The 23,523-nt window shown below is 47.8% G+C and overlaps 1 protein-coding gene across 3 annotated transcripts; it reads left to right on the top strand.

The window, feature by feature from the left end:
• Positions 1-1,020: 1,020 nt before the first annotated feature.
• On the top strand, positions 1,021-17,630 carry LOC122380938. Of its 3 annotated transcripts, none has more exons than XM_043364588.1 (4): positions 1,117-1,155; positions 13,854-13,977; positions 15,915-16,165; positions 16,447-17,630. In XM_043364588.1, exons 3-4 carry the CDS (start codon positions 15,951-15,953, stop codon positions 16,628-16,630), a joined length of 399 nt encoding a protein of 132 aa, XP_043220523.1. In that variant the 5' UTR covers positions 1,117-1,155; positions 13,854-13,977; positions 15,915-15,950; the 3' UTR covers positions 16,631-17,630. The 3 variants fall into 3 exon arrangements, 2 of the variants coding, with proteins under 2 accessions (XP_043220523.1, XP_043220524.1); XM_043364589.1 differs by lacking the exon at positions 1,117-1,155 and adding an exon at positions 11,151-11,245; XR_006256426.1 differs by lacking the exons at positions 13,854-13,977; positions 15,915-16,165; positions 16,447-17,630 and adding an exon at positions 3,811-4,194 and having other exon boundaries at positions 1,021-1,155.
• The last annotated feature ends 5,893 nt before the right edge of the window (positions 17,631-23,523 follow it).

Here is a 23,523-nt window from a genome sequence, read left to right as displayed (position 1 = left end):
CCTTACTTACCTTATACCTACTTACCTTACCTAGTATACTTGACTTATAGTCGGAGTCGATTATGGAAGTAAAGCCGGAGCCGGAGTCGGGGCCACCGAAAATCCATCAACTTCGCAGCCATTCAAGATCTCGCAGCCTCGCCGGCCTATACATAGAGATAATAATATATGCGCCGGACGAGAGGGGGATGGGGCGGGTGCCGCCCCCCCCCCCAATAGTTTTTTTTCGCGATAGCTCCAACCACGCCGGCGATAAAAAGCTGAAACTTGGCATATCTGATCTTTGGTTCAAGCTGAATCTTGTGACACCAACCGAATTTTCAGGTCAGGTCAAGTCACTGACCTATGACGTCATAAGTGAACCTCTGCCCGGTCCCCAGATGTCGCAACTTCGCAACGCCCCTAGTGCCAGAGCAGCTTTCATAGGGAGATGAAACTTGCAGAACCTAGTATCCTGAAGAGGTCTCACACTGAAAAAAAATTTACTCAGGCCAGACATTACTCAGTAATAACTCATGAAGAAACTCAGTGAATACGATAGTGGTGCTCACTTATTGGCTTATCTAACTCACATCACCAGGGTGACTTCGTTATGCGTGAGTTCTGAGTGCTTAGTTTCGTGAATTCGAACTGAGTCGGAAATGAGTTTTGCTTGGGCAAATCTTGGGCAAATCTAGTTTCCTGCGTAATGCATGAGTTCTCGCGAATTCACGTGCAGTTGTGCGTGAGGTACCCCCGGCTTGAAGATGCGCGCATGCGCGGCAGGGTGAGTTTCCTGCGTGATGCGTGAGTTCGCGTGATGAGTATTATAGCCGTTGCGTTCGAAAACCGCGGCGCGCGCTTCAGTCCGTTGTGGCGCGGTGACTCGCGTAGTTCACGTTGAATTGTTGAGGCTATTGTGAAATTGTGCGGGAGAGTGCAGGAGCGGGGAAGGCGTGCAGCGAAGGATGGGACGGGTAAGTTATCTGTGAAGAGCTCGGTGATTGTCGATGAAGCTTTTATCAATCGCATGCGCCGCGGAGAACAGGGAGGTGAACTGATGGACCAGCAGACATTCCCCGCCGGCGTCAGGAGGTCGGTGCCAACCGTGAACGGCGGAGCAGATCGATCGAGAAACTGAGGGATACCTACCCGGCATAGTTCGAAAAAGAAGAGGTGAGTTATGTTATATTTAAATTTAACCCTTGCAAGTTGCATGTGTGCGGCGTTTTCCAGCTTCTAATGTGTGGGGGGGGGGGTCGGTTGGACCCCCCTTGCCGTTTGGCCCCTAATCGAGCTAGAGCTTCGCGGAAAAAACGAGCGTGTTGCCCGTGACGAGAGGAAGCCGATGATACCCAATTTTAAGGTCCTAGGTCATTGGTTGACCTTCCAGGTCAGGTCAATGACCCAAAGTCGGGAAAATCGGGACCTATTAGAAAGTCGTAAAGTGTGGCTGCTAAGGGGTTTTTCGGGGTACTGATCACGAATATCGTGTTAGTTTTGATCACAGATGATGTCTTTAAGCATTTAGACCAGGTCGGGTCAGGTCAGGTCAGGTCAATCAGTAGGCGTCGTGACGGGTATTCGTAGTACGTGTCAACCGCCTCTGACAGCTTCGTAACATGTTACGAAGGCACCAAAACTACTTCGTAAATGTTCAAATGGTTGTTAAATTCGAATTCAGCTCCAAAAACTAGCCTAGAAACATGTAAAACTCGAAAAAGTGAACCGAGGTCACCCGAGGTCACCAAAGGTCAATGACCTGACCTGACCTTCAGGTGACCTTGACACCCACCCTAATGCATGGGAGCAACATCAAATCACATGTTTGAACGTTTGAAACCACGAAAAGCTTGCAAACGCGCGGCTATGCGAGCCGACGTACGTACGCCGAATCGCGATTCCGGCCAAACATGGTCTCGGAAAAGAGGTCACAGGTCAAAGGTCATTAGGGTCAGGGTCATGAAAGTTTCAGGGTAGGTGTAAAATTGATCAATGCGATGGTACTAAAAGTTTCGTTGCGATCAGCCGCTTTTTACGCGAGTTATTCGCGAAAAACCATGGGGAAAGGGGGTCCATCCGACCCCCCCTACACATGCGAGGGTTAAAAAAAAATGTTTGTGGGATAATGTTGTCCTTATCCTAAAAGAACGTTCATTTGACCCTTTTTACTTCTTTAAACAAGAACTCCGTCACGACCCGATGTTTTTTTTTGGGGGGGGGGCGAAGGTTGTTTGAAGTCGATTCTTTCCATGCAGCATCCATAGGCACAATGTTAAAAATGTAAAATATTGGGGGACACGTCCCCCGTACCCTTCCCCCCCCCCCCCGGTGGTGGAGCCCATGGTCTTAATTCCGCTCGCTGAACCGTTTAAGATTCTTTTGTCTCGTTTGTGCTTATTATTTTTCCACTGTTATTATTTTTTCCGACTGTTTTTTTTTTTAATGCCTACACACATATTTTCGTACACTATTCGATTTCAGCGAGCATTTTCAACCTTCCTTACATATTAGATTATTAGATACCGCGGCGAGACGCGTTTGGACGTGACATACCTACTTATTTCCATTACTGTTAAGTATAACACATTTTATGTGATTGTTTCAAGCTGATTTTAATATTGGACGCCCATGGAAGTGTTTTGCGAGACTAAAACCCGACTGTTAAGGTGACCATCCGACCTTGACCCGCGCTGTGCTGGGTGGCGTTTTACGCCCCCAACCCCGCCCCCTCAGGTTTTTCGCGAATATCTAAGAACGGCGGCGCGCAGCGCCACCATTTTCGGCACACCTGCTCATACATTTGTTTCTGCATATGAAGAAATTTTAGACCCAGGTCGTTCAAGGTCAGGTCACGTCAAATGACAACATCGGAAAATTTCAATGGTCGCTGACGATCGCACCGTTCGCAACGTGCCATGGAAACCGTTCGATATTTTTGTCATTTTCGCTCAGGGAATTCACCGCTCGATTTCACACCAGTTTGAGGTAAAATGTCAAAAAAATATCGAACGGATTTCATTGTATAGCGTTTTTGATACTGTCCCATCACCATGTCTCAAGTATCAACCTTACGGCATGTATAAAATATATTTGCTAGTGCAATAAAACACCTCATATGTGTTCAGCTTGACGGTTTGGATCGACTGATATGCAACATGACCTGGTCAGGTCAACCTAAGGTCAAGTTTTAAATATGGCCTTTCAAGGTCTAATTATAGTTCATTCGTCCCGACGAGAGGAACACTATGCTAACGGCAAAATAAATGTCGTGACTCTTGAGTGGAAAGTATTACAGAAAACATTTTGGTAAAAACGGATTTTTTAGAGTTTTTGCTCTCTGGAGGCTTAATTGTTGACCTGAGGTCAAATCTGAGATCAAACGCCAGCAAAAAAAAAAAAGTCGAAAGGGCTTTTGACTGCATTTTTCCGCGGGCAGCTCTTTTGGTTCCGAGTTAAGCACCAGTTTTTCGAAAATATTGAAATAAGCAAAATTTGGCCTTTCCTGACCTCTGGTGACCTGGCACTTGACTTGACCTTAAAATTACCCAAGTATTTCCTTAAATATCTTTAATGCTTTTTCGAAAGCCGCTTACGGCGTGTCGCTACGTGGCCCAACCCCAACAGCCGAGTTAGAAGAGGGGACGTGAAGACGACCCCCTCCCCCCAGTACATCACGGTAAACTCAGAGCACCAGCACGGCGCGGTTTAACATTAATTTTGAGCTGAAGTAACTTGATAACTTTTGATATTTCAATCACCTTGCATGCCCTATAACTTCCGTTTCTCTTACTGGCAAAAGAAAATCTGGCTTTTTTATTGTGTTTTCAGGGAACGGCCCATTGAGCCTCCTCTGCATCTTGGCGGAGAAGGCGTCAGTGGTGGCGTACACGGGTTACGAAAATTTGGATCACCCCTATCATAACAAGTCCGAAGAAAACGAACGGTGCCGCCTCATCGTGGAGCGAACGGAAGTCTTGTGGGGATCCATGGTTTGGAAGGGAGTCTTTTGCTGTGGGCGACGGCGCACTTTGTGCTCAGTCAACAAACGGCGCACAAAGTGCGAAACACGCTGTGGTTTGTGTGTATCCATGTGCTCCACACACCATTCAATGCTGAGCGCCAGCCACCTGTATAGCCGCGAAGGCTGAGGTCGAGAAGCTGGCAAAAGAGTGAAGCTGAGCTGACGTGGAGTCGATCCCCCCCCCCCCCGACGCAGTTTGGCGTGTGTCAGAATTGAAATACAGCGCAATGCGACCGTTTCTACAAACATGTATTTCTTGTAAGGGCTGGGGCGAATAGTGCAAGACTAGACGTTGGTCGGGCATGGTATAATACAGATATGTATGCTGGTTTTGGGCAATGATTCGTTATATATTGGCCAATCCCAATATATAGACTAGCTGCCTGGTAGTGGCTGTTGTATCAGCATCATGCATGCATATTGCATAATGCTGATGCGGCAGCTGTTATCATGGGCGGCGAGCCTATACTTTGGCTTGAGCCAATATAAAACGAATCAGATGAGCCGTTTCAGGCGGCGCCTGAGTAACACCCGAGTATCGTATGAGTTATCGACGTGAGTACGTCCTGAGTACAGCCCTAGTTTTCACTGAATAACCGATGAGTTCCAACTGAGTTATGGCCGTACTACCACCTGAGTTATACATTAGTACCAGCTGAGTTACATGTGAGTTACTTCCTAGTTTTTCATGAGTAATGACTTACTAATACCTGAGTTTGGCCTGAGTTGTCTGAGTAGGACATGAGTTACGCATGAGTACTTACTGAGTTTTATCTGAGTTTTACCATCGGACAAAATGGCAACTCACTTTGTTACTCACATGCTACTCACTTGCAATGAGTTTTGCCCGAGTTTTACCTGCGTTCCGCCCTGAGTTTTACCTGAGTACGCGGATTTAGGGTGAGTTTTGCCATTGGACAAAATGGCAACTCAGTCATTACTCAGAAAAGTGATTAAATTTTTTTTTCAGTGCACAACTTGTATATCTCGGATTTTCCCTAAAGGTCACGTGAGGTCAGGCCGGTCATGTAGCCTCGCCATTAATGGGGAAAAATGGGGAAAATGCAACCTGCTATTTTGGCGCCGGGAACGATCTCAACTCTCCTATCTCAAGCACAGGGAATCGTAATTCCATGCACTCCGTACAAGGTCCGATGCTTAACCCTCGCGGGCCCGGGGGGGGGGGCGTTTTTCGCCCCCCCCCCTGGCGAATATTTGCGATAGCTCCCGAACGCTTAGGGATAGGAAAGCGAAACTTTCAGTACCTTTTCTCCCATCAATTTGACATCTTCTGAAGTAAAACATTTGGACCTAGCCCCCTTGATGACGTCACAAGGTCCATTTTTCTAGACCCCTGCACGGCAAACTTCGGCGTCACAGACGTAAACTTCAAATAGCTACTAAAAATAGAGTTTTAGAGATAAAGACAAATTACGAGCACGGTTGTGTAGCGTTTGACATAGAGAAAAATAGAAAAATAGTTTTGGTGACCTGAGGTCAGAGGTCAGGTCAACGACCCCGAAATGTGGTTTTAGTTTTTCGCAAATAACTTCGACAAAAATGGTCCTAGAGCTACGGCAGTAGTACCATCGCATTCGCCTTGTCAAGCCGCGTCGAATGATATATATTTTGTTCGGAAAAGGTCAAATTTTATGTTGACCTCATGTGACCTCGAATGACCTCTGGTTGACCTTGACACATGAAAGGTCGTTTATGATGTATTTGTATCCGCTGATCACGAATCTGGCATCTATTTTCCTCTTAGCCTTCATTTAGAGCTTCCAGATGGCAAAATTGTCTTATTTATTATAACTAACTTGAATTAGTGAAATAGCCTCTAGCAGGGATACTTCTTTGTGACCTTGACCTTTGAGCAGCCTTGTATCGTAAGATGAACCACAAATAGGGAACTGATAAGCTTCAAAACATTTCAAAACATCTTGGAAGTTAGCACGCAAAATGTGCGAAAAAGTGCCAAGTTTGAGGTCAATTTTGAGCGTGACCTTGACCTTGACCTTTGATTTTGAGCACAGTTTCGGAATCCTCAAATTCTCTTCTTTCGTTTGACACCCAATTTTACCGGTTTGATGCAGCCTGCCGTCCTCTAGAAGGCTTAATTTGAGATCACTACACATGTGCCGGTTTTTGCCTTTGACCTTGACCTCTGACCTTGAAAATTGACCTGAGGTCAAAAATTTTAGGTTCTTTAGAATCGTCTCGTAAGGACCTTTCGTTTGATATCGCTTTTGTTTCCGTAGCTCCCTTATTTACGGAGTTAGACAGGGGGGGGGGGGCGAAAAACGCCCCCCCCGGGCTGCGGTGGTTGGGATTACCCCCCGGGCCCGGCCGGGTTAAGTTTTGCATTGCTGACCTTGCGTGACGTCCTTTATGACGTCATTAGGGTCATAAGAGTTTTTCATCAATAACTCCCGAGCAAATTGGGCTAACAAGTTGGTAAAGCCAACAATTAACTCAGGAAGACTCGCCGAATTGAATGATATGCGACATGACCTCTTTTGACCAGCTTCGTGACCTGTGGGACTCTGACCTGACCTTGAGCCGAAGTCAACACCTTGACCCTCGCCGGGTCAGGGGGTTGATGCAACCCCCTAAGGTTTTCGCAAATAACCTAAAAACGGCGACGCATAGCGCCGCCAAATTTGGCACGCCCTTTGGGCGGCCTTTTGGAACCTTCCCTGAAAATCTCAGGTCTCTGTCATTTCAGGTCAGGTCACCAGGTCACCAAAACCGGCACAATGTCAGGGTAAAATTGGACTACGATAGCGGCAACGGAATTGCTGAGCTTATCGTTAACAGCGTAAGAACCGAAAGACTTAGGGCCACCATATTTCAGACACAGTTTGGGGCAGCCAGGGATTTAGTGACCTCAGGTCAGGTCACAACGTCACGAAAACCGGTACATGGTCAAAATGGCACTGAAAATATGCTATTTTGTCAATGAAATCTAGAGTTGTTCATCGATTTGATTCAAACTGGCAGGATATGCTAAGATCACCGAGTTGTAGTTAGTTATAACCAACATCCAGGTATTCAATGTTCGGTTGACCTGAGGTCATCTAGAGGTCACGAAAAATTTAAAGCAAATTTGTCTGAATAGCTCCCATCATACAATGTGCTCCATTTCAACGTTTTTGTGTTGTTTAGGTCTATTAAAGATGAATTCAGTGCTTGCTTGCTGAAAAAAGACACTTAGGTCAAGCCATCTGAGGTCAAATGAGGTCAAACTACGTTTTTGCTAATAACTTCTCACACAATAAGGCTAGAGCTTCAAAAATGTTGGAACTGTGTTCCTTGTGATCAGCCGAATCGAATGATATGCGGAATGATGCAATTTGGTTAGCTTGAACTTAATTAGATGATTTAAGTTCACTTAAAAACTACGAAAATTTTAACTAGTAACAACGTAGGGATACCGTTCGATGCGCACTGATGTGCTGAGTTCACTGGTGCTTTTATTTTTGCTCTATCTTAATTTTATCAAAAGTTATAGCCAACAAACTTTTGACCTGTATTAGCGAAATTTTTACATTTATACCCCCTCCCACCCCCCTAAATATTGACCTAGAGCAACCAAATTTGCACAGGGGCGAGATCTTCTAAGGGCCCACTTACACTGTAAATTTGGTGTTTCTAAGTGCCTTAGGAGCCAATCGCAGTGGCGGCGGATTCGATTTTGGCGTGGGGGGGCAAGATCCCAGTCGAGATGATATCATAGGCGGATCCAATAAGGCGTTTTCGACGCTGCAGGGGACATACTCCCCCCCCCCCCAAGTGTCCAAAATCCAAAAACTCCTCGGATTTCGATTCCTTACTGCTGAACAGTATGAAGCAAAACAATTTCTGATAAATACTTTTTAAAGGAAGGTTGGAAATCGAACGTAAAATGAACAGAGGAAATGGTAACAAGTTACCTCATTGAAAAATAGCGCTCGCCTACTTCAAAAGGTTCGGCAACGTTCTTCAAATCTAATTTGCGATCGGGTTATGGGCTATGGCACAATTTTTCCCATTGGAGTTTTTTTTTCTAACACAGCAATACGAAAATCGTTATACCTATCGTCCACTGGCAGATCCAGGGAGCGGGTATATAAAGCAAATATTTACTCCCCCTCCCCTTGCATCGCCCGAAATAGACAAAACGTATACCTTATGTTTCCTAACACAGATAACAGTAGTACTACTGTTATCTGTGTTCCTAATAATAAAACTTTTCTGAGACAGATATCAAATGAAAGTAGCTAACAGCGGGAGTGGTGAAGGAATCCGGTAGACTGGCACGAGAATCCAGAAGCTCTGGGGGGGGGGGGGGCGTTTCTGTATTAGGGCTTTAGGGTGCGCTGAATGCGGTAAGGTCCAAATTATCACACCAAATTTTGCCACGACATCTACCGGTTCAGGCACTCGAGAACACCGTTCCGTGCTTCTATCCTCAGGATACTGAAATCCTTCTCCTCCACACCGCAACCCCCCTCCGGGCTGGACAGGCCACTTTATCTCATGCGGGCTGCTCCCTTGGAGCGGCACCGCTGCTCCCGAGGGAGCGCACCCTGTAGCCGGGTGCAGTGAGTGCCTTGGGGCTGGGTGACCTGTCCTCTGGACGGGTTCAGCCCCGGCGACTCACTAGGGTGCCTGCCCAGACCAATGTCTCCCCCTTTATCCTATCTTCCTCCCGGCTCTGAAATGGTCCCATTGGACCGAAAAGGCCTAACCCAACAAAACAAAGCACTCGAGAACCAGCGGCCAGTGATATCTGCAAAGACGAAGCATTTCCAAACCAGCTTCAGCCTGGTGTCAGGGCGCCTCAGGTGGCTTTAATTACAGTTGCACATACCAAACGACCTCAGTGCAGCCAGTCTGTCGCCGAAACCATTCGGAACATACTTCAACGAAAAGTGAGACAAGGTTAGTGGTATCGTTAAGTGCAATTATAGACTTGGACCCCGTTGGCTTGACCCACTGGAAGGTGGTAGTTATCGGACGCTGCGGGGCATACTCATTTTTCCAAAATGCCTTAGATTTTGCTTTCGTGTTCAATGCTCTATATTCTTTAGCCAGAGGGGGGCCCACTAATGATCAGTGCCCTAACCCTCAAAAGTTTCCAACGTTATTTTTTACTTATTTAATAGTGAATACTGAAATAAAGCGGATACTGAACTGTGAACATCCAGTTTTTACACTGTCCCCACACAAGCCTCCGAATGCCCAAAGCAGATCTCTGATGACTGGCCAGTGGCCTTTGGGTGTCATACCGTGCATTGGTCAATGTGGTCAATGATTACGACCTCGGCGTTTACCATGTTACTTGCACTGGAAACTGTTGCGCTCGAAAAAAAAATCAGGGGAGTGGCTTATTACGAGCGCTCATCAGTCCTAAACTACCCGCAAGCGAATGGCTAGCCTTTCCGTCTCCGCTCGCTTGCGATTTGGCATTCATGTAGGTAGGTACAAAATAGCGGCAGCCGGCAAACGACCATTGAGGGTGTGAGTCGCGTCTCTTGCACACTTAAAATATCTCTAAATCGAATCTGAAAAGACAAAAAATGCTATAAAGCGGAAATAGTTAGCATTTACACATATTCAAAAGGCACCGTTGAACAAACTGTAGGAGCGCATAGCTGCAATATCAGGCTATGGAAAATGGAAATGTTCCTCATGTTTAGGGCACGAATTATGGAGGGGCAAGAATATACGTTTGTCCCTCCTCCAGAAGTTTCTTAGGGAACGATGCCTCCTCTGCCGCTCCGTGTCCGTCGCCCCTGTTAGCGGTCACTGAAGGCCTGGGTTGCCGCTGCGTCACGTTAATTGACGCTTATAATGCCTCCAAAACTAGGTTGAAGAGAGGAAAAGTTCAACTGAACGCGAACACTTGTCATGAAAGGCAACGTATGATAAAGTATATGGGCATCTGGTTACATCTTCAGATGATCGAACAGAACAATCAGGATATATGTTTCTTGTCGAAGTTTTGTCACAAATTATGGGGGGGCAAAAAGATACTTTTGCCCCCCCCACGAATTTGCCAGGGGGGGCAGCTGCCCCCCCTGCCCCCCGAATCCGCCGCCCCTGGCCAATCGCCAGGGGGTCGTTCCCCCCCTGGCGGTCCGTGTTATGAAAAAGGCCCTGGCCTGGCGAGGGCTAAGATGACCTCACCTGAACAAAAGTACATCATTTGACGCGCCTAAGCGAGGCGAACACGATGATGCCAAGATCGCGGCTATGTGGCCATCTTTTGCGAAGCTATTTATAAAAAAGCCCGTGCTTTGAGCCACTTGACCTGACCTCAGGGGTCACCGATTGACCTGAGACCTTTAACTCTTTGGCCGGCGCGTATATGTAGAAAACCAACAGGTCCGGCGAGGGATAATCCACCGACCTGACTGAGCTGCGAAGATCTGTAGCCAGAAACATATAAAACGGATAAAGAAGGCATAAGCAACGTTTTTGCGGGCGGCAGAGCTATTTCCTGTTTCCTTCGCCAGCATGAGTTTCTTCACATTTCGAAGCGGTTCGTTTACCCTTTATGCAAATGCCGATTTGATGTTTCAAAGGGATGAAAATTGCCTGTAATATCCCTTAGCGCCAGCCCATCCTTTTCCCTGATCATGATGCCCTGTCCCCAGTTGACGACCACTCGCCCCGAACATCCGGTGGACGACTAAACCTGCCTCTTGATTATGTTAGCTGCGCCTACATACACCTCAGCAAGTCACTGTAACAGATATATGAATACGGAAGATGAAAATTAAAATGCATTGTTATTTTCTTCGACAGTTACAACACGTAGGTTCGCAATGGCGACCGTTATTCCGTATTCCATTGAATTCCACTATGAGTCAACGCCCCTAGATTTCACATTAGCTGAGATTCTCCGGAACAATCGGTCATGCGAACACCATTATCCAAGAACGCCATGCATGTCGCCGGTACCGGTGGCATTTCCCTATCCCAATGGTATTGTGTAAATAGTCAGCAGTTCCTATTTCGGACGCCGATGCGCGTCTCCAAGTCGACTGCGCGGCGCGTCTGTGGGCGCGTGCAGCACGGGTGTCGGAGCGTTCTGCCAGCGTGGGAGTCGGCCGGCGCCGCCTGGTTGGCTGCCGCTCGGAGGCGGGGCTTATAGCTCGAGCAGTCATACAGCAACTGAGCCGGCCGTCAGCAGCTTAGTTGTCCGCCAGTTCTGCTCGTGATACAGCAGTCCGCTCCTCAGGCTTTGCACCACAGGTGAGCTGCTGTCTGTGTCGGCCGACTCGACTCCCGACGCCACTCGGTGGTAAGGCGCGCCCATGGGTGACTGTGCGCCGGGATTTTGTGTACAACTGTGTGGTAGTCAGTGGTAAAGCACACTTTGTGGAATGTGTGCCGGGATTTTGTGTTCAACCGTGCGATATTTTCAGTGGTAAGATTTAAATTTTCTTACACCAAAACAGCAACGGTCCTTCGTATAAGTTCGAATTTGGCGATATAATTTGAATGCCTTTGATGCATCCCCAGCGATAGCTAATTGCCTGTTACTGCCCTTTAAAGTTTCTTTTGTTGGTCTTATCCCTTTGGGTATGTGGAGATAATTTCAAGGTCTTGGGCTGAGATGGCCAAGTGGGAACGTTGGGCTGTGTCGACCATCGAGCGGTGCGCCGCAGCAGCTCTGAGCGTATCCCGTTGGGATGGAAGTGCCCCGGTGGGGCAGGTCACCTAGCCGCTTAAACGGCCACCCTGGAAGACCATGCTTCTGTGTTGTAACTGCCCTTCCAGTTCAGTTGTCTGAGTACGGTGAGTCTCAGTCATGAAGCAGGGAGTTGAGATCAAGGAGGAAAATTGGTCAGCGCATCTTTCGGTTTTGTTGATCTTACCATGACAGTTCAACCTCATGATATACGGCCTAGCTTACGGCAATACTGCACCGGTCTCGAGTATAAAGACGCTATGGATGCACGTTATTTAGCTTGATTCAAAGACTTCATTTCTGACAACCGGTCACGGGTCATCTGCCTCATGCCATATTCCCGAAATTTAATTCGACAATCAAAGGCGTATGAATGGCCGAGGAGACCCGCTATTGTATCGGCCAAAATATTTTCTTAAAGTAGGTACTCATTCTTCCTTTTAAACAAACTTCAGATACGAAAAGATTTAGCTTGGAGATTGAGCACAACATTGAAAAGAGCTTGTTTTGGGCGAGTTGTAAGCCTCTGAAAGTGAGAAAGTATGTTTATCTGGTCCATCTAAACTTTTACCTATGTGATAGATAAGTGAAAAATTGGTGTGCTAGTTACATCGGTCTGCACTTATGTTTAATTATGTGTAGCGGGGTTAGCTCTTATTCGTCTGACCTGTGCAAGAGGCGCTTTATTCGCATCGAGGAGTATATGGTCCAAATTACCTATTGGCGTTTGTCATCGCTATTGAGAATGTTATCAGGGCAGGCAAAGGATTTATTGACCAGCAAGTCAGTCTATAAAATCAACTTGTCCATTAATACATTAAATGGTGCATTTGAATAATGTGCGCATAGTTAAATACCGATTTAATCCCGATAAAGTTATGATTCGTACAACGAGAGCATTAGTTACGATGCCGAAACCATACCTCGATTCTTTACGGAACCGCTGTAAACGCCAACAATACGCATTAGTATGCTGTGAAGATTTTCATGGGTTTACCCATACCTGCTTACTCGGATGAGACCTAATTTTGCGTTTATTGCAACGAGGAGTAAGTAGCTGCAGCTGATAACAGCAGCAGCTGAACAGCAGCCCCTGTAAGAAATTGAGGTGGAAAAATGAAAAATTTTCTTGTTTGTGGTTTAAACGGAACTAGAGACGGTATGGTTCTGAGGCTTTGGGAACCAATTAAGTTCGATACACGTCTGGATTGTGACCGGTACAATCCGAATCAAAGACAGTGCCGTGTAGGATTTGTTTTATAGGGTATGCATAAAACGATTAGCTGGATCTACATCGCATTGATTAAGGGTTCCTATTCAAAGAATGCGTAGGTATGTTAAATATTAATTTTAGTCATGCTTTTCTGGAGAGCTTGTAGGTTTTCATTTGTAGGTTGATGTGATGTGGTAATTTTTTCTCAGGACCGACTTACGTCTAAATCAGTCGAAATTACTTTCATAGACTGGTTCTCGGCTGTTAAGTACCTAATTTTATTCCCTCGGAATTGTGCCTTACATTTTGTTGCCTCAAACTTAACTCTACATTTTCTTGCCTCAAAGTCTAAAAAAGCTTCATTTTGTTACATTTAATAAGAACGGATTCGTTACACCGAAATATTAGCATATCTTCTTACGCATAAATTGTACATAATGTTCGCTTCAAGCCACCTACGCCTAATATTTGCTTATTCTACCAGAACAAGCCTGAGCGTCTCATTATTCATCTCGTTTCATGACGTCTTGGAGGAGTTCCTTGGGGCCGTCTATGAGCCATTTGAAACAATTGCTCATCAGATGCCGATCCTTGACTTGAGAGCAATGCATCGGCATCTTCCACGTCCCACGCTCGTTACACATCCCATCTGCTGAATTTGCCGGCCATGCTCCATTTGTCCGACCAATGCCGAGCACGTGTGCTGAAACCCTCAACCGGATCCGGTTAATCGATCGAAAGAGGATCTGTAATGCATGAATGTGTTCGAATATTCACCTGATCGTGCGTATCTTATCATATGTAAAGCTTCATTTAAGACAAATAAGCATGACCACCCGAAATGATTACATGGTGGTTCCGCTGTCAAACCATTCGTTCTGACAAAGTCGGCGTATCATGTACCCGCCGTTATGCCATGCGTGACCTAATCAATGGAAATTGCCTTGTGTTCACAGAGACTGAGCAGATCCTCGAGAGCTTTTGGTGGAGGTGCCCTTCGTTTATCAACTCATAACCACCGGACAACTCAGAGCACCGTTACCATCCACCTTCAAGGAAACGAAAAGGACCGCTAACCAAGTAATTACGCATCATCGCCGGGGGTTGGACGACTTATTTAAAGTTTCAATGTTATTCGTCATCTCATTTACGAGTTTCATCGATCTCTTAACGTTTTTGTTTTATCTAGGATAAGAAGGTTGCATAGGTAGCATAGCAGGCATCAATAGAATGTAACTACACCTGCTAAATAATTGGACAGAATGCTTTCAATAGAATTTCAATTAATATTCACAAGCCTATGATTAGATACATGGAATTGATACATAGGCATATGCCACTAGCACAAAATATTAATAAAATAGAATAACTGCAACATTGCAATAACATGCAACATTATGTGCATTGAGTTCAATTGGATCCTGTTAGAACGTACGGCAATTTTGACACTGCACCGAACAGTTAGTCGCCGGTGTTTGATTTCGGGCAAGAGAGCTGGACCATTGCTACCGAGAAACCGACTGACCGGTCAGCGGTAACATGCCCGTCCTCCGGAACGTGATCCTATTTCTGTCTGCCACGCTTCACTGACTTTATCACCAAAAAGCCAACTAGAAGTCAGACTTAAGTCCCAGATAACTGTCCAGAGTCAGAAGGGATGGAGAAGGTGGAATGGCTTAACCGTCTCTCGTTGGAGCCCCAAGCAAACATTTGCATTTTGGTGATGTGCATTTTTTACTCAGAGGACATTCATTAATAAATTTGTTGGCCGCACAGCCCAAACAACTTAAGGACAGAAACCAAATTCTAAGCGCGCCATTTACAAGACGTCAGAAAAACTAGACTAGCAAGTTACGAATCATGATACAAGATGGCGCTGGCATCAAACGCCTGAAGGTATACTGTACCGCAATACCTCCGCAGGAGACCGCTGCTCTGGAGCGCAGGGTGGTCCTACAGGGGTATAAAAGACAGGCCAAAAGTGGCGATTTCGGTTTTTAAAATCTAAATTGGTACAAAGAAGACCTGCCGTTTCTTCACTACCGGCCAATGACAACGTTGTGGCTGAGAGTTAGGGGCAATTTGCCAGTTAATGAATAACAGTACCTACCTTGTACCTAAATAAATTGTCCAGTCCACTTGGTTACAAGACTTTCATTTAAATCGGTCCTCTGTTCCATGATATACTTTCACTGACACATATCTCCACGACCGTAGCGTCGATATTGAACTAAGTGTTACATGCGAGCTAAAACGTACCCATATTCACCTGTTTTTCACTTTCCTGGACCACTGTAACCAAAAACGGCCGTCGACCAGTATCAGACATCATAGTTACCCTCCTGGGCTGTTGCTAGGTCATCTCGATTATCAAGGAGAAAAGTTAGATGCTGGCCACTTGAGGCAATAATCTGGCTTCTACTAACCTCATCTGTATGGATTGTGTGGTCGCCAAACTAGTCAGAAACTAATTTGTTGGATACACATGTACGTGACCGAGTCGGTAGGCGTGTAGTGATTGAAATTCTTACGCACATGACACACAGTGCCGGAAACAGGCCTGTTAGCAACTAACAAGGCAGTTTTAAACTCAGCTGAACGGTCTCACGCAATAATTACGCCGTGCTCTTATCTAAAAGACCTGGAAAGCGATCTGTTTCGGCGGACTCAATGCATTGTAAATAATATAAACTGGGACTTCAGCAATTGTTTCGATGGACATCCATTAGCACGCTGTAACTATTTTTGGTAATGTTCCTTTGGAGGCATTACTCTGACCCGCCTGTCTTCCTAAGAGCCCTGAGGCTCCTGACCCACCCGACCACCATCCCTAACCTCCCAGCCACCAATCCTGGATATCCGGTCTCCCATCCTGACCCATAAGGTCGCTGATTCCAACGCTGCCGCTGCCCCTGACCCGCTCCCCCCAGTTCTGGCTCCTGATCTACCCGGCCGTCGCTGCTTCTGACCGTCCGACCGTCACTATTTCTGACCGCCCGACCCCTGCCCGTCCACAGACCAGTGTGCTCGCACGCCGTCTCGGCTCGAACAGCATGCGCTGCAGCTGGGTGCTGCTGCTCGGGGCAGCCCTGCTGATGATCTGCCTCGGCCGCTGCGCCGCCAAACGGTTCGACTGCGAGAACTTCTGCAAGACGACCCGGTTCAGCGGCGTGATCGGCGGCTGCCGCTGCGGCTTCACACTCTTCACGTCGAAGCGCAGCGGCCACGTGCACATGCGCGCGCCCAGCCCGCCGCTGCCCCTGGCGATGTGAGTGTGAACCGGCCCACAGCGCCAGCTAACAATGTAACCCAATTGCGGGGAAACAGTGTTCAATGTACTTTATGTCATATTAATGTATTTTGGATATCCTCACATTGAAAAATAGAACGAGGTTAGCTTACATAGCTAACTTACGAGAGTAGAGAGAGAGTGTGATTAAAATGTGTGGCAGAGAGACGCCCTTGGGCAACTTGTCGCTGTGAAACATGGCGTGGTGGCCATGCTTGCTTTCGTGGCTGGAGGATATACAATGGAGCGTTGTTCGGCAGATCGGAGCAGGGAGAGCGGCTAATGGAGCTGCCGCGGCACGCCGCCGTCCGAGAGGGCGACCTGAACGTGCTGATGCCCTACCTGTTCTTCCGGGACGTGCGCAATAGAGGACAGAAGGAGGTCATGGAGGACACCGACTTTCACGGAAAGAACGACCTTGTCTTCGGTAACATGTACCAATGATCAGGCCCCACGGCCGCTGCCTTCTCTACCTGAGTAAATTGATACACAAATAATCATGTGAAGTTCAGTTTGGGCATCTTTGCGCTCGGCTGCTTCACATTGTTGACATTTAAGGCTGAACTTCGGCTTGATTTGTTACGAGACATATATGAATCTTACGATCGAAGTGTTTTTGTTATATAAACATAAAACGGCATCTGTTTATTATTGACCAGTATTTATTCCCATGCGAATATGTTAATTGTGCATGTCAACCCATTCAAGAACTTGCCCATAAGGTACTTTTTGTTTGTATTGGCGAATAATACTCATTGTGCGCGTAATGTGGAAGTCATGCGCAGAGTGCGGCCGTCCTGTGGTGTTTTGTGACCGCAGGCCCGTTGCAGAGACAGCTCCCCCATTATTCGATCCAATAACGGACGGTGCAGGTGCGAGTGTGATGTTATAATTTGTCACTCGGCTATATCGTGCATGCATGGGAGGAGCCTTTGTTTTATAACACGAGCTCGCAATGAGATGGAGGTCGAGCGTTGTGAGACAGTGACCGTGTCAGATAGTCGCAGCCCGCTGGCAACGATGTAAATCACTTCCCAAACACTGGAGACGGATCTGTTACCCGTCATCAAAATCACTACGAGGCTGGACAACACTAATCGACTGGGCGGTAAAAAGTCTGTTTGATTTGGCACGTTGCCAGCAGTGCTTTGCGACGCAACTGGGCGGCTCTGGTGAGGCTCGATGTGCGAACCACCCGAGAACGAGACGGCTGGACGGTGACTCGGTGGCGAGTCGGCCCCTGTCGGCGCGGGGCGTGGCTCCCCCTGCCAATGTTCCTGGGACGCCGCGCCCGGCGGCCGGACCGCGCCGGCGCACCACCGATACGTGACGAGTGCAATAGCCAACTCCGATTGTTGGGAAATATATATAAACCGGGATTTACGACCTGTGTCTTGCTGAATAAATGAATGCGCGAAAGATATGTTTTAACAAGGCTTCAACGGACGGGCGTTGAAGACATTGGACACATAGTTTTGTCAAATATATTTACTTTTAGTTTTTAGTTGTTTTCATTTTATAAAGAATCGATGCTCATTGATTTAGATCATCCGAGTCATCTTGACTACGGGTAACGATGACGCTTTGCTTCCTCGCGACTATAGCGGCGACATCTCACAAGTCACATGGTCGAGCGACAGTAGCAATGGAAGCAGCCTTCGAACCCGGAACAGGAATATTTTCCGCATTTCCAATACCATCTATGACAATGCCAATAATCAAATAATTCCGTGGAATGATATAGTTCCCTCGCTGGGAAGGATCGACCATGTATCTCCGCTCCATTTGAACTCCAAGTAAATATGAAAGTAGGCAAACACAGCGGTGCACCATAATGGGCAGCGAGCTGGTCTGCAACGAGAATCACCAGTAACTGCACTGCACCATTGCGAAAGTAGGAGGCAATCATCTTGGAAAGCAGTAACGCCGTCTACTCATCAGCAAGTGACGCCTTCGTTGTCACTGCCGAAGAGACAAATGCCCACAATGCACGTGTCCAATGCATACATAGCCACACAGTCGATACAGAGCCGTTCATTGGCGGTGCAAGGTGCCAACGTACTCGTAAGTCACAGCGAACGAGCGACCATCTTCCAACGCAGCAATCGATACCAAGTAGAGGGATATTTGTGCACTTCATCTACGCCTCGGATAGCCGGCATGCACGTCCATTTTCCGTGTCCCAGTCCCAATCAACTCACGGAATGCAGATACCGCCTTAGGGTTTTCCCCGCCGACGTGACAGGCACGCGACTATAATTAAAACTGTTCTCAGCTAGCAACCAAAACCGATCCACATAACTTCCACCAAAAGCGTCGCAAGCAACATCGGCCGGCTTTTATGCCTTTAATGAAGAGTCACACATGAGCAATAGGTACTCTGCGCTATCGATGAGGGGCGGGCCCAGCGGCGCAGGCCGTTAGGGTGTTTTCCTCCCAGGACACGCACAAACCATCCTCTCGGAGCCACACCACCAGTCTCGGACAAAAACCAGCCGCGGGCGTCTGAGAGGCGGCCGCTAACCGGTACAAATCACCTGTCCCGCCATCAAATGGCTCGGCGAGAGGAGAGCAAAACAGCCGCCGTCCCGTCGACACACCAGCCGAATAAAACATAACGCGACCCTGTAAAGGACATAAGGAGCTATAGTTTTTAAACGCTCCCGTAATATTCAGCGCTTTTTTGTTCTTTAAAACGTGCAAGGTTGACATAAGTGCTTTCAACTTCGCTCTTTGGAGACGTAGATGCTTGCTTGCTGTCCCCGAGGTCATTCATTTGTCAGGAATGTAATGTCCTCGTATTGAGAAAAAAATTAAGTTCGCAATAACAAGTGATCGATTTCTCACTAAATGAAAGGTAAGCAAATCTTCGGATAATCATTGGAGGTTTTGAATAAATAGATAGCTCTGATCACTAATGGGATCAAACAACAGTAACGTCGTAAAGAAGTTGTTCGATCACATACTTATTCTAAACTCTATCAAAAATGGTCGATAATTGTCTTCAGCACAAACGAAGGGATAAACCAGCCGAGCCTGTAGTGAGTTTAGGCATCATATTGCTCTTGGGATCGTGGGCATCACTGTAAATCAGGAACCCCAAAATGTCGTGTGTCGGCAGCACAACCAGAGAGCAGCCGCTGCTTAGATGACGGCCATTTAATAGAGCAATGTCAGTCAAAAGCTCAATTCACATAGTTTATGTACGATAAAAACAAACAGGAATCGATTTGGAAGCCATCACCCACGGGCAGACAGTTCAGACACACGAAATACCGGTTCTTCTTCTCAATGAGTGCTAAAAAGAGACACTGAGTCTATCAAATAGAATGAAATGGGTGAAATAAACCGTTTGATCGCATACGCTCCCTCATTCAGGGAGTTTAAAAATAGACGAATCTTTCGATGCTTCAGTATTCAGAGGAGCTGAACCATTGTCAGCTAAAGAATCAGTCAATGAAGGCTACCATTCACCATTCACCATCAGATCATGTGCTTGCTTTTGATGGGAGTGGGGATATGAATTATGACTAGTAGGGAACTATCTGATGACCGGAACTGTTCATTTAACGTGCGAGACATTGGAGCGAGTGATTCACATCCGAGTCAGTCGCCGGGAGACTAGAGCATTGCTCTAAATCATCAGCGTTAGTGCTTTGTATCAACGCCCCCCATTTGAACACAACTTGAACGTCAGCTGTAAGAACACTAATACAGGCTCTTTACGGATTTCAACGTTTTATACGTTCGCAAATAATATGCGCAGTATACAATATGCATACAATTAGCGTTAACACTAAAGCATTGTGACTACACTGGAGCAGCGGAAAGTAACAAGGAAATCCCGAGCATCCGGAATAAGGTCGGTACAGCTCTCAGCGAAGTTAGTCAGCCGCGTCTACCTGTAGGTACTAGGTATGCTCGCCGCGCTGGCAGACAGTGCAGCACAGTACACTTTCTCATACGTTTACATAGAGATCAAGCCAGTTCGGCCCACCGACAATGCGTTAGAGCATTAGCATATGCCCTCACAGGCGTTCACAGTCCGTATCAAGGCCAGCCAGCCCGCCGCGCCCGCCGGCATTGCGGTACAGTATACAGGGCCTCCTCTAAGGATTTTTCACTGGGTGGGCAGAATTTTCGCCACTTCCCTGCCCAAGGGCGAATCCAGCCACTGTTTTGGGGTTCAACCAATTTCAAAACCTGTTACGGGGGGGGGGCGGGGGTGAGGCGAAATAAGCAGCGCCGTTATTGGAAATAAGATGATAGTTTGCAAAGTTAACGTTTGTCGTATGTTTTATGGTTAGAGCGATTCGTTCCAGAGTTACATGTACAGCCCTCCGCAAACTGCGTGGTAGGTATTCTTATTCGGTATTCTTGCTATTTTGACAATATACCAGTTTTTGTGACTTGTGACCTGGCCTCGGGTCACTGGAACCTAAAACTCCAAGGCCAAGTGACAAACAGATGCTCCAAGTCGTGTCTTAAATTTGGTAGCGCTACGTGCTATAGAACTCACGCTATCAACGAAAAACTCTGGCATTCGGTTGCCGCTAAACTAGTCCAATTTTCCCCTGACCTTGTACGGGGTTTGTGACCTGGTGACCTGACCTGAAAAGACTAGAGATCTGAAATTTTCAGGACAAGTGCCAAAAGGTTGCCTCAGAGGGTATGTCAAATTTGAGCGCCGCCGTTTTTACGTTATTTGTGAAAAACCTTAGGGGGTGCATCAACCCCCTCACCGGGCGAGGGCTAACTAACATAATACATTGTAGTAAAGGCTACCGAACCGGTAATGATTCTTGCTTATTTGTTTAGCTCAGCCGTATTTAGAGATTTAGCTGGCTTTGTCCATGAATAACAATATCGGCAGGGGCGTAGCCAAGGGGGAGGGGCCACGGGGGCAATGGCCCCCTCCCTTGAGCGCAAAACGCGCCATGGGGGAGCCCCTCAGGCCCCGGGATATTTTTTTCAAACACTGGATAAAACGTCTTTTACTCGGAAGAAAATTGATATCGAAATTTCATTTCTGTGGCCCTCTGATGACCCAATGGGCCCCTGCACTCATCCGATGACCCCCGGTTTCCTGGGACCCCTGGTCGCCTAGAGGGCCCGGTCGCTTGGGGGCTAGTCGCATGGGGGCCCCTGCCCCCTGGTCGCCTGGGGGCCTGGTCGCCTGGCCCCTGCCCCCTGGTCGCCTGGAAGAACGCTTGTCACTTGCAGTGGAATAGCCAAGGAGGGGGCCAAAGGGACCATGCCCCCTGGAAGCCAGGGGTCCTTATTCTATAGGGGCCCCTGGCTGACACAGTGGGCCCTTGGCGACGCAAAGGCCCCTGCGGCAGATCCTTTGACACAGCTGAGTAGTTATACTTTGGCCAAGAGAGCCCCAAATTTTAGAGCCTTGGGGCCCTATTGAAACCAGGGGGTCAGTTGGATGGGATGGGTCCAACTTGGATCCAACGGTGTGTAAACAGAATCAATGCGTTCCGACTGTTGGTCTGACCCTATATCGGTTTGAGGGAGCTCGGATCGGATCCACTGTCGATCTGAGGGGTCCCTATCGGTTTGAGGAAGCCCTCAAATGCCCTGAACGGGTCCTTAGTTTGTCTGAGAAGGCCCTCCGTCGGCATTACTGGGCCTCTGCAAGTGCAAGGAGGGCTTTTGTCGGTCTTAGTGGCCCTTAGGCGGCTTATATGACCCTCAGACGGCTTACGAGGCTCTCATGCGCTGTAGGGGCCTGTGACGGTCTGAAGAACCCTCATCCGACCTACGGGCCCTCAGACCGCCCTCAAAACCGACTGGCGACTCTATGAAGCTATTTGTGGGCCTATCTAACAGGGCCCATGGACTGCTTACCCCCTGAGTTATAATATTTTTTTGTTAATAAATATTTTCTATTTATTTGGGCCCCCTCCAAAAAATATTGGATCCAACCAGATGGCTTTTTGGATTTTGAGGGGGTTATTTTGGGCCCCTGTGCGTTTAGCCCCCTCCTTGAGGAAATTCTGACTACGCCCCTGAATATCGGGCAACCAGAAAACTTTTTTGTTTGTTTTGTTGGGTTAGGCCCTTTCGGTCGACAAGACCATTGCAGAGCCGGAAGGATGATAGGATTTAGGGGGAGACATTGGTCTGGGCAGGCACCCTAGTGAGTCGCCGGGGCTGAGCCCGTCCAGAGGACAGGCCACCCAGCCCCAAGGCACTCACTGCACCCGGCTACGGGGTGCGCTCCCTCGGGAGCAGCGGTGCCGCTCCAAGGGAGCAGCCCGCATGAGATAAAGATGCCTGGCCCGGAAGGGGGTTGTGGCGTGGAGGAGAAGGATTTCAGTATCCTGAGGATAGAAGCACGGATAGGTGAAGAAAACTTTTTTTGACCTTCAAACAGCATCCAGTTTGCTTAAGACCAGAAAGGTAGTACCGGTCGTCCGGCCGGACCAGAATTTTTGCATTTGCTTCTGGGTGGGCAAATCGACGCCACTGGGTGGGCAATTGTGGTGACTGGGTGGGCATTTGCCCACCCAGTGGGTATGTTAGAGGAGGCCCTGACAGTATACCTTACCAGGCGTTCTCAGCGCCAGCCAGCCTACCGGCATTGCGGTGCAGTATACCCTACCAGGCGTTCCCAGAGTCCGCCCGCCGCGCCAGCCGCCACTGCGGTACAGTATTACCCTACCAGGCGTTTTTAGCGCCAGCCAGCCTGCCAGCATTGCGGTACAGTATACCTTACCAGGCGTTCTCAGCGCCAGCCAGCCTGCCGGCATTGCGGTACAGCATACCCCACCAGGCGTTCTCGGCGCCAGCCCGCCAGCCGGCGATACGCTCGGGCCCGGCGATATGAAGGCAAGTGGGATGTCAAAAGATGCACGATAAAGATATCAGAAGCCTGGTCGTTGCAGCTCCAGTGCACTTACGAAGTTGGTGTCATGAGAGGGGCAGCGATTAGCGCACCCGGTACCTTTACAATAAAGGTGAATGTAGTAATGGTGCGTGTCTTTGCCGTGGCTGATCAGTGACGCCAATGCGAGCAATGTGAAACTGAGCTCTTCGCCTGGTCCTTTCCACCAGGCTCCAGCGTCCGTTCATAATGTGATAACCTGTAGGATCCAGGGAACAATAATGTCGGGAAGGAAGGATGAGGCAGACGGCTACTTTGCTGCCAGCCTGATAAACACAACTGAATGCATGCATAAATGGAAGATAAATTCACTGGGACGACCAAGACAATCGGAGGCATTGAAGAGTAAGGTAGTGCTCTGGGTGCCGGCTGATCATATCCAAAGTCCCCCGACGAAAAATGCCGGGCAACAGGGCACATAGGCTTCTCTACGACATCTGCG

This window comes from Amphibalanus amphitrite, unplaced genomic scaffold, assembly GCF_019059575.1.
Source record: "Amphibalanus amphitrite isolate SeventyFive unplaced genomic scaffold, NRLGWU_Aamphi_draft 000109F_arrow, whole genome shotgun sequence".
NCBI classification, from domain to species: domain Eukaryota; kingdom Metazoa; phylum Arthropoda; class Thecostraca; order Balanomorpha; family Balanidae; genus Amphibalanus; species Amphibalanus amphitrite.
Note: the sequence above shows the minus strand (reverse complement) of the source record. Positions and strands in the feature narration are given on the sequence as shown.